Source organism: Otolemur garnettii, unplaced genomic scaffold (assembly GCF_000181295.1).
Source record: "Otolemur garnettii isolate 467f Iridium unplaced genomic scaffold, OtoGar3 scaffold00056, whole genome shotgun sequence".
NCBI lineage: Eukaryota > Metazoa > Chordata > Mammalia > Primates > Galagidae > Otolemur > Otolemur garnettii.
The window spans coordinates 5,655,337-5,667,220 of NW_003852451.1; the positions used below are offsets into that span (position 1 = coordinate 5,655,337).

The window sequence follows — 11,884 nt, forward strand, 5'->3', positions numbered from 1 at the left end:
ATTGAAGAGTGGTTACTCCTCCTGAGCTGATGGAAGAATAAGCAGATCCCGTACTGAAGGATGGTTACTGCTCCTGAGCTGATGGAAGAATAAGCGGAGCAAGCAGACAAAGTGCCCACGTTTTGTTACAGATTAAAGCGTAGTACATTCCTAACACCGTATGGGTCAGCCTCCAAGATTCCCTAATTTTATGTTCAATGGAGGGTGGAATATTTATGGTTTTCTTGGAAAAGGGTGGAGAATTTGTGGAATTGGGACCCCTCCTCTTTTCTACCCTTATAAGGTAATTTCCCACGGTTGCTATGGTATTTGTAAACTGTCATGGCACTGGCAGGTGTGATTTTTTTTTTACTATGTTAATAAGGGTAGTTTATTTAGGGACACTGTTACCTTAACTGTGCCCATGCTCCAAAGACCCTCTATCAAGGCCTTGAAAATATCTCCACTTTGTGGTTTCCCTGCCTCTTTCTGATTGGTCAGTCCTTGGAGACCCCTTTGAAACTTCATCTGTTCTTTCTCGGTTGCCCTCTCTCTAGGGTCCTATTCAGATTATTCCCAAAACAACCCAAGTCAGTATGACCATATCTGTCTGTCCATGTCAGAAAGTCCATAGGGACAGTAATCAGTCCTCCAAAACAACCAGCTCCCTCAAACAACCCACCTGTAAGTCCTTGGACCTGCAGGGTCTAAATTAGCCCTGTTCCCATCACAGTGCAGGCCTGCTTCACTCAAACCTGTACAGATAACATCCACAGTCCCCCCTGCTCCTATCTAACTAACTGCCCAACCTAAGGTTTATAACTGAAAAGTTTACACACTGGTCAGACTGGTCCAGTAAAATGGTGCTGAAGGAAATGTAAGGACCCATCCAGCAATGATTTCTCTCCTCGTCCCCCCACAGTCACTTCGTTATCTCTGGAACTTCTGAACCCTGCTTAGGGGCAACAAGAAAAATGAATGTGTAAAAGAATTTTTTAAAAAATATAAGCAGAATTCATGCATGTCTTTCTCTTCTCTGTGTGTTACAGTGTTTACTGATGATATGTAAACAGTCATTAAAACAATCCATTCCCAAACTTTCAATGTATAGTTAAATCTCAGAAAATAGAGAAGAGCCACATTCTTCGTCATATCTCTTTGTTCCTGGAAGTTTTCTATCCATAAAGAGAATCTGGAGGATAATCCAGAAAAAAAAAAGTGCTGCTTTATTTAGTATTTGCCCACATCCCATCAAATCTGCCTTAGTAACAAACAGTGGGTGCTGCTTTAATCATCTTTACCTCCTTTACCTATAGATGCCTAAAATTAGGTGACCATTTGGGGGACACATTTTGGGGGTACATTTGCTCTCTACTAAGCGTACAGGTCTTGTTTTAAGGACTTGTTCAGAAATTTTCTAATACATCCATAATCTCGATAAATCTTTCGTAGCTGCATTTGAGGTTGCATACTTTATCCTCACTTGTCAAATGAGGAAGCCGAGAACAGGATGACCAGGTAATTTGTCCTAGGTTATGAAATTACCAAGTGTCATGACCAGGATTCAAATTTCCTTTTCCCTGGCTGTGGAGACATCTTGGTTTCTATGATTGTACAGAGGTAGCAGAGGAGAGGCCTGGGTGCTTACCGTCTCTTCTTTCTTGGGAATATAGTTGAAGTTAAGGGGCTTGTAAAGCCAGGACAAGACATATTTCTCAGATGTGTCAGGAAAAGATAGAGAGCCCCTGCAAATTATGCTCTTGATATATGCACTGGCCGTGTTCTAAAGAAGGACATTTGATTACTGAACAGGTCATTTTCTTAAGATGATTGTTCTTATGAAAATATTTTGGTTGGTCAGACACCTACTGTGTATTTGGTTAATCTTTCCATTATAATTCCATCTTATACATCAGACTTGCTGTTCAAGAAATATTCATTTCTGTAGTATCTATATGATTTATCTAAATTGAACTTAAATTTTATAAATTTTATTTTTCTGTTATAGAGAAGGCTTTTAGATACTATGATTTCAGTAGTTGTAAAGAGTTATTTTGTATATTTTTTGCATTTTCTCTCTTTATTTTTCTTTATAGTTCTTATCTTTGCAGTGTAATTCCCATGATTTGAACCCCTGAAGAAAAATCATAAACTTAGGCATCCAGGCATTCTAATCTGACATATGTTTAGCTTGGCATTTATATAGATTCTAGCTGCTTTCTCCTGTATAGCCTGCTATTGTGTTTTACTTTTTTAAAAAAGTCTGTTCCCACTAGTTGAAAATCAAATTCAGAACTGGACCCTATCTGCTGTCCCACAGCCCTTACCTGTTCGGTGTCTTACCTGCTGAACTGCTTGTCTCATGGTCTTTGATCGGAGGATGCTGTAAATATCCCTCAAGGCCTTCCAATGTGTTTTTATTTTTCCCTTCTACTTTCACAGATGTCAAATGAAACTTACTTAAAAGTACATCAAAAGCACCTTGTCCTCTGTAATTAATCGTTTTCCATGAATTTTCTCCATTTGAAGCACTTTTGTCATTCCTAATCCTTACTTTTTCTAAATATTTTCATGCTGGTCACATATGTCAGGCTTTTGTTTGGTGGCGTCATCTCGGCCACCTGCCCTCATTTCAGTGTCGTTTCTATCTCACTGTGTCTTGTGACTGTGGTTTGTTGTTCTTTGCTCTTAGCTCCTCACTGGAGCTTTTATTCTTCTTCTAAATCCCATTTTCTACTGCTCACCTGTAGAGGGACTATCAGAATTATGTTATAAAGCCTTTTTGTTGTTGTTATCTTTTTTTCATAAGGGAAAAAAAATGTGGACTTTTCTTCTGAGAAGGTTTTAGGCAGCCTATTATAGTAGAAATGGAATGAGCTTTAGAGTTAGATCGAACTGAATTTGAAATCTGATTCTATTACAAAGTAGTTGATGTCCTTAGGAAAGTGGTTACAAGTCTTTGGGCCTTCATTTACTATTCTATTAGATAAGGACAATTATTGCAACCTGACCAGATTATTGAGAGGCTGAAAGGAAGTATGTGTAAAACACAACATCTGGCATATAATATATGCCCAATTAGTACTGGCATCGTAATTATTCTTTTATTGTTATTAGATGGGTCATCTCATATTGGTGTTGAGAACTAGTTGGTGATACAGCTACATTTAAAGGAGGTTCAGCAATAAATAAATGATAGATAGTACCTGTCCTTGATGAGTTTATCATTTTTTAAAGAAGGTAAAATGTATACCAAAACCAGCTAAGATGTATGCAAATAGCTGACATTTTTGAAGGTTACTGTGTGATGATTTTAAACATTATAAATATTATTTAATGTGTCACATAAAATCACCCAATTTGTTCATGTTTTTAGATAAGGGAACTGAGACTTATAAAGAGTAGCGGTTAATAGATTTAATGTAGCCAGCTGAACTGATGAAGAAGGCACATGTGGATCAGTGCTTGGGCCTCCCTGATACTGAAGGATGCGGTCTGAACCTCTGTGCATCCTGCTTCCTGGAGGAACGTGGCAGGTATTCTAAGATGTACATAGTAAATGCCACAGAGCTTTGAGTAGGCAATATGAGCTTTGCTCCCAGGCTGACAGCAAGAGGCTTCTTGGAGGAGGTCACATTTGAAATGGACCCTGGGAAGGTGGGCACAGTGGTTCACAGCTATAAACCAGGGCTTGAGAGGCTGAGGTGGGAGGATCACTTTGAGGCCAGGAGTTCCAGAGTAGCCTGGACAACATAGCTAGAACCCTCTTCTCTGCAAAAAATTATTTAAAAATTAGCTGAGCATGGTGGTGCATGCCTAGAGTCCCAGCTACTCAGGAGGCTGATGCAGGAGGATCACTTCAGTTTCAGGTTCTAGTAAGCTATGATCTGGGGATCCAGCCACACCCTGGGTGACAAAGGGATACCCAGTCTCTGGAAAAAAAAAAAAAAAGAAGAAGAAGAAGAAAGAAATATGTGGCCATGGGAGAGGGCAGGAGGTCAGGTGAAATAGTTTTCTGTGCTGTTTTTTCTGGGGCCATTTACCTTAGCAGAATATACCAGGGACTAACAGAAAATGCTGGAATATCATGTCAGATCTATTAGTATAGAGTGTAAATGTCTTAACACAATAATTGAGTAAATGAGATGAGGCATATATTAACCAGTGTGATGTAAGCATTCCTAATTCTATATGAAATCAGCACATTGTACCCCATAAGTGCATTAATATATGCATAATCTATATGTTTATGATTTAATAAAAAAATTAAAAAAAGAAAATGCTGGAATATAGGTTTGTGTTAGGTGGGAGGGCCTTGGCTTTTGCTCCCTAGTGGACCGTGGGAAACCCTAAAAGATTTGAGTGGCATGACATGGCAATAGCTCCGTATTAGGCATAGTAGGGCTTATTCTGCAGAATGGTGCAGGGCAATTTGGAAGTGAGTAGAGTAGATGAAGACTCCAGTTGGGAGGCTATTGCAAGAATCTAGAAAGGATTTAACGAGAGCCTGCCTGAGAGCAGTGGGAGAGGCATGGAAGGAGATGACAGATGGGAGGGTGTTGAAGAGGGGGAGACGAGCATGCACAATGACTGTCAGCTTCTAGCTGGGTCTCGTGGGGAACCGTGCTTCCAGTAAGTCAGATGGTGTCATTAGTTTAAAAAAAAAATAAGGTAAATTTCCTCAGACCCAGTGGAGTATTTTGGTCAGGGCCACCAGAGCCTAGGGCTCTTAGACATAGCCCTGAGTGGGTCTTCACCCTAGTCCATGAAGTGCAGACTTGTACAGAGCCTTTTGTTTTTGTTCAGGGAGGCACTGTGGAGGGGCTGTGAGTTTGTGCAAGCTGTCAGAGCAGAATCCGTTTGATAAACTCATGGAACTCTTAGAATTGCAGTCAGGAGAGTGTTCTGCTTGAGACCTCTGTTTCCCAGGGTGGATCTCAAAGGGAGAATGCAGTTTGGGTTTTGGGGTCGTTGACTCATAAATGAAAGGGAAACCCCATGGGCGAGACTCTGTTCTTCCCAGATAGTGCCCCAGAGCATCAAGGTTTTCATTACAGATGAAAGAGAATGTATTCCTTCCACTGAAGGGTGATGTGGGGTGGTCAGGTCAGGAGCGTTGCTGGACCCACGTAAGGGCTCTGAGTGACACTCACTCTCTTTTCTCCCTTCCCACTTTTTCGGTCAGTGTTTGTCAGGTTCAACTCCAGCCATGGTTTCCCAGTGGAGGTCGATTCTGACACCAGCATCTTCCAGCTCAAGGAGGTGGTTGCTAAGCGACAGGGGGTTCCAGCTGACCAGTTGCGTGTGATTTTCGCTGGGAAGGAGCTGAGGAATGACTGGACAGTGCAGGTGAGTCTCCCCTGGCGGACGTTCTGGGGATGCAGCCAGCCCCATCGCTTATGCCGCTTACGCTGCCAATCTGACATTCATGCCTGAGATCTAATAGAATAAATAGTGCCTGGGGATTCCTTGAACTTTACTCCACACTGCTTCATTAATTCTGACCTTCTTAATTATGCATTAAAACAGCAAGCAGGAAGGATTGGAAGAACAACTGTGAGAGAGAGAGAGAGAGAGAGAGAGAGAGAGAGAGAGGGAGAGAGGGAACACCGAGCTGGGCTTGGTGAATAAATGTTTACTGACTGCAGGAGCAGTAAGGCACAATTTCTGTGTCTGTTCAATTTCTACCTTACTTATTCCATTTGAATCTTAATGAAGAAGGATTCGAATAAATTGTTCCAAATCAGGCTGCTCAGTCTCTGTGCTGTAGGAATTCACAACCCAATTGTGACCCCTGGAGGACAATCGAGGCTGCTGCTACGCGGTGCCAGAGGAGGTGCGGGCTCAGGGCCCCACTTACAGCCAGCTCTGAGAATTCTCTGTCCTGGATAGAATGGCACAGTTCCAAAGCTGGTGGGCAAGGAAGTCTGGAGCACAGCAAAAGCATACCCTTGTATTTAATTTTTCCAAGGTTCCGTAAAGTCATCCCTGGAATAGCTTTCCAAAACAGTGCAGAGTGAGGAATGCTTTCTGCTCTCTTGGCTTAAGCTCCGGGGCACCCCACTGTGCAGAGCTCCATCAAAGCCCCATACACTTTCATCCCGTTTCACTCAGAGCAGTGATTTTTGTAGCAATTGGGGGGAAGTGGTTCAGTGACTGATGAACAGAGGCATCACCTAGAAGCAGAGACCACTAATTTGCTGGGGTAGCCAGCAAATGCAATTCCACCTGTGCTGAAGCTTTTCTTCCCAAAAGTCGGAAAGACTAAATGCTTTCCGTGGACGGTCCACGTGGTTGTCCAAGAACCCTGCAGACACAGTTTCCCCCTTTCTTAACCAGCACTGATTAATTGCCCTCTTGTTTACAGCTGTGTGGGGACCCCCGCTGTGCACAGGGGCCTCTCCGGTTGGGGTGTGGGGTCTTAACCTCTCATTGTATCCACATCCTCTCACTGTCTCTACTGGGTGACTGTCTGTAGTCACTGCTTTGTGAAATGCTCTCAGAATTTGGATATACAAAGAGGCTACAGAAATGCAGATTGCTCCCATTGTTCTCCTTTGCTTCTCCTGCTGACGGGCGAGGCACAACCTCATTGTGCACAACTGCTGTGCTTTGCTTTTAGGCAATTTGATTTTATGAGAGAAGTGCAAGTGCTAAAAGTATTTTGTGTGGTTTTTTTTTTATATATATTTCAGTCAACTAAAAAGCTTTTCACTGTAACTGTCAACCTCTATATTCAAGAATGTTTCCTTAACAGATAAATAATTTTAACACAGCTCATTGAATCAAAACATTTTATTTACCAGAACTTTCAGGTTCTAACAAGACTCACCTCTGCCATTTGGGCTGATTGTAAACAATTAGCTATTTCACATTTAGTTAGACTAATTGCTACAGAAGATTTATTTTACAAACATATTTGCATAAGATATTTATTGATTTAAGAGTCTTTATTTTTATAAACATTTCTTATGTACTTCCAATGTTCTAGGCCTCAAAGGGGATCCCAAAGGCAAAACTGAGCCCTGTCTTCTGGAGCCTGCTCTTTGTTTAGGGTCTTTATTTAGGAGCTCTAAAGTCAAAAGAAACAGTAGATTGAGCCATATAGGATTGCCATTTTTATAGGTTAAAATTATCAGCAATTTCATGTGGTTCAACATAATGGCAATAATGTAAGGGTATCAAACATAATTGCCATATCACAACTGAAAAATAAGTATTACAAAGTTTTAAAAATAGAGAAAACACATATGATTGGAAGTCATTGGGAGAGATTTCAGGGATAAATTCTATTCAAGTAGGATTTCAGATGTAGGGACTGGGCACAGAGAGTGCTAGGGGAAGCCGATATTCCTATTCCTCTAGAACCCAGAGGACAAGTCCAAGCCTGGGCACACTTTTCCTGTTCCTCCAACTAACCACACTAAATAGTCTAGATATTGTATGTAATGCAGTTGGCCCTTAAACAGCATAAAGTTAGGGGTACTGACCCCCATGCAGTCAAAAATTCACGTTTAACTTTTGACTTCCCAACATATAACTTCTGATAGCCTGTGACTGACCAGAGGCCTTATAGTTGATTGACACATATTTTCTATGTTATATATACATAAATATAATAAATAAATATACCATATTTTAAAAATAAGCTAGACAAAACACAAGAAAGAGAAAATATACTTAACTAGTCATTAAGTGGAAGTGGATCATCAAAGGTCTTCATCTTTGTCATCTTCACCTTGAGTAGGCTGAGCAGGAGGAGGAGAAGGAGGAGGAGGAGGAAAATAACGGGGAGGAGTTTGGCTTGCAGGAGAGAAGAGGGTGTGCTGAGTAAGGGCCAGAGGAGGACCCTGTGGTGCTAAGTGTCCTGTGTGTTGACCGGAACAATGCTGAGAGTGCAGTTGTTACATTGTCCTAGTTTTGTGAGATGTTAGCATTGGGGGAAACTGGGAAAGGGCACCCAGAATCTTTCTGTGTTGTTTCATATAACTGCATGTGAATTTAAAGTATTTCAAAATAAAGTTTAATTAAAAAAAAAACAGGAAAAAAACCCACTAGAAGATCTGTCTACTTTCATGGGAGAATTGAAACTATCTTTCTCTTAGAAAATAAACAAACTTGGTTATTTCTGTGTATTCTAAAGGGAGAGTGTTTATTGAATGAATTTTTTTTTACATCAGAAATTAGAAAAATAATTTAATTGATTAGCAGAGACATTTAAAGACTAATTCATACTAAGAGTTTTGTGCGAATAAAACACAGAAATACTAAACAAATCTTGAATTCCTAAACAAAATCCTTAGCACACTATTGGTCTGAATAAACATAGTTAGCATTTATTTACAAAGTCTTTACCAAATATTTCAACTTAACAAAAATAAATAGTTCTTGAAAATTGTACTCCAGTTCTACGTACTTTCCTAATTGATTTGAGAGTCATGCAGTATAATTTTAGGAAATAGATGAGGCATTGGGGTTGTAATGTTAGAGAAACCATTCTGGTTCCCTTCTGTTGGCATCATACATTTATATAATGAAAAGAATTTAGGGATATAATGATTTTACTTATAAAATAAATTCATTTAAGCTTCTTTTTTTTTCTTTGCTGAATACAAAGCAGACCGAAACTAGTATCAATTTAGGGCGTTGAATGCATTTCCACCGTTATTTTTTAATTTTTACATAAAAGAATTCTGCAAATGGCTGTATAAATGATGAATATAATTCATTTGTACCCCTAATTATAAGACACAAGAAAGCCAGGCTAAATGCCATTATACCCACAGAAGGGACGCACAGTGGTTCTTTGTCTATAAGAATATAGTAGTGTAAAGAACACCCTCAGTCAGTGAAGGACTAGTACTAGCATCTTCTCTGAAGAACTGATGGAACTTGCTGCTGGCTTATTCGTTTAGGCAAACGTGGATATCCTCTTGAGCTCCTCCAGTGAACAGGTACATTATTGTAGGACTGGTAAGTGCTGCTATGTGTCAGAGTCTAGAATCAAAGGACGATAATCTGCACAGAACAAACACCCACTTTGGGAAGACCCTTATTTCATCTCTTTGTATCAGGCTATTTATGAGTGTCAGTCAGAAAGAATCTCGGAATCACTTACCTCTTTGCATAATTTAGAACCCTCATAAATGTTATTTTTCTCTTGAAAGAAGTCTTGACATTTCTATATCCCTGCGGGCTTCTGAAACATCTTTGAGGATTGTCATGGATTGAAGAAAAAATTGAGATTCTTGTAGCTTTCCAAGAGGCTGAAGCTGTATAGTCTCTGGATTTCTTTGCGAGGCACACGTCTCACAGGTGTTCCTATTGTCCTCACTATGCTCATATTCCAGGGCTGGCAATGCTTGAGAAAATGAATCTTTGGAGCTCTGGGCATAGTATGCATTTTATTAATACTAGCATACACAGCTATGATGCAACAGGCTGTCTTACGGGTAACCTGACAGATGAAAGTGAAGAGATTATGCCAGGAAGTTTTGTGACAGCTCACTGAAGTCCTCGTTTTGAATATTCTGTTCTGTTGTCTTTGTCATTGGACTTGGGTTTCATCATCCACCTGACTGGATGTCGTCTGAGATATTTTTTAATATAGTCATCATCCTTTAGGGAAGAATTTAAGACATGAGATTTTGTGTCTAGACTTACCACATTATTAACCCTAAAACTTCTATACTTTTTTTTTTAGAGACAGAGTCTCACTTTATTGCCCTTGGTAGAGTGCTGGGGCGTCACAGCTCACAGCAACCTCCAGCTCTTGGGCTCAGGTGATTTTCTTGCCTCAGCCTCCCAAGTAGCTGGGACTACAGGCACCCGCCACAACACCTGGCTATTTTTTTGTTGCAGTTTGGCTGGGGCCTGGTTTGAAGCCACCACCCTCTGTATATGGGCTGGCACCCTACTCACTGAATCACAGGTGCTGCCTTACCCTAAAGCTTCTAAACCAAAAAATTATTCACTGAAATTCTACCTTTCCTTTCTTTCCTTTTACCAAGTAATTATAACGAGCCCAAAATTACTTTCAGAGAGCAATAAAAAAATTTAGGGGAGGAAGCTCTTTGAGGCTTATATACCAAACTCACTTGTGATGAATAAATATTAAAGCATATAGAACATATATTCCCCTTCATTTTCTATTTACAGGTAGAATTAGATCAAAGCTTTAATTAATTATTAAATTAACATTAGTAGTATTTACTCTTTTATTTTCCATAGGTACAAGTTAAATGGCAGATAAAGTTAAATGCGTAAAACAAAATAATTTACTCTAAGTATAACTTTAGTGATGTCCATAAGGCACAGATAACAAAATTAAATGAGAATGAGAGTTTTACTTGTCTGTCCTAATATGTTGTATTAACTTTTTTCCTGTAAGTATTAGATTTACTTTTGGTAGGAATACAATTCTTATAAACCATTTTCACTAACCGAAATTAACATTTGATTAGTGAATGCTGCCATGGTGGAAAAAAAGGATCTGGAGCAGCGCTTGTGACTCAAAGAAGTAGGGCACTGGCCCCCACCCCAGCCCCATATACCCGAGGTGGCGGGTTCAAACTCGGCCCTGGCCAAAAACTAAAAAAAAAAAAAAGGCTCTGAACGTTGTGCTAAGAGAGCATCCTTTGGCTATGTGCGAAGACAGAGAACAAACTGCCTCGCTTGATGGAAGTAAAGCATTATTTACAGATCTGTTGTGCAAGCTCATGATTTATAAACTTAATGTCAGTAGATTGGTCTGGAGTCAGTTATTTATGGAATCCTAAAGTCCTTGTTTGGCCTTGTGTCTTCACCCAGACCAGTGCACATTCATTTGAGGAATGCCGTCTTTGGGAAGAAGTTAGAATTTTTGTGGGTACATTTGTATAAACTACATTTCATTGAGTGTTTTAGTTTGTCACTGAATTGTACTCAGCCATTGAATCTTCCCTATCCTATTATTTGGGCTGGTCAGTTTGCATTTAGAGGTGTCAATCAGATAAAATCTAATATGTAGACTAATTATAGCACAGAACTACTTTTTAAGTTAATAAAAAATTGTGACATTAGAGGGAGAAATGAGGAATGTGAGAACTCACTGATGTTTTGGAATACATCACAAATTCTACTTCAGATATGTGGGCTTTGAAAGCTCAGGATGGGTTTCGTCTCTGTTCATTTTTATATCCTTAAGTATTTCATAGGGAACTGGATGTGTTTGTTTGCATTCCATCTATGCATAATTCATCACAACATTGTTCTGAAGGGAGAGAAAATCAAAACAAAAACTTGTGTTAGATAGTTCTAGCGTTATTCAAAATTGGGCACTAAGAACTTTAGAACCTGATAACGTCGGCTTCCTCAGTTTACTTGTTTTGTTGTTCTCAGGGTCAATTTTCCCCATTTCGAACATTGAGATACAGGCTATTCTTGTAGAAGCCTAACACTTGAGATATATATACATACATATATATATATATGGGTTTTTTTTTTATTCCAGGGGAGTTTTATGATGTCATCCCACGCATATGCTTATTGCCATCTATAACAGAGAAGTTAAAACTTTGAGAATGTCATACACCAGATGAAATCACTCATTAAAACTCCACCAAACTTTGCGATACTCTGTTGTAATGAAGTGCAGTCGATGTGAATCACTCTAAAGTCAGACTGCCTGGGAAGAGCAAGTCATTTAAATTTCCCTGGCTTTAGCTTTCTCATGTATAAAGTGGAGATAGTAATGGTACCTGTATTTTTATTTGGCTGTGTTGAGTATGAAAACAAATTTCCGGCTCGGCGCCTATAGCTCAACCGGCTAAGGCGCCGGCCACGTACACCTAAGGTGGCGGGTTCGAATCCCCAGCCTGGACCCGCCAAACAACAATGACGGCTGCAACCAAAAAATAGCCGGGCG

General features: G+C 39.9%; 1 protein-coding gene across 1 annotated transcript in view; it reads left to right on the forward strand.

Annotated features, from left to right (window-relative positions):
- Positions 1-11,884, forward strand: part of PRKN (parkin RBR E3 ubiquitin protein ligase) — a 1,208,049-nt gene that overhangs the window by 238,970 nt on the left and 957,195 nt on the right. Inside the window, exon 2 of the mRNA XM_023514609.1 lies at positions 5,165-5,328. Coding sequence (XP_023370377.1) covers positions 5,165-5,328 — 164 coding nt within the window. The remainder of the gene's footprint in view (positions 1-5,164; positions 5,329-11,884) is intronic.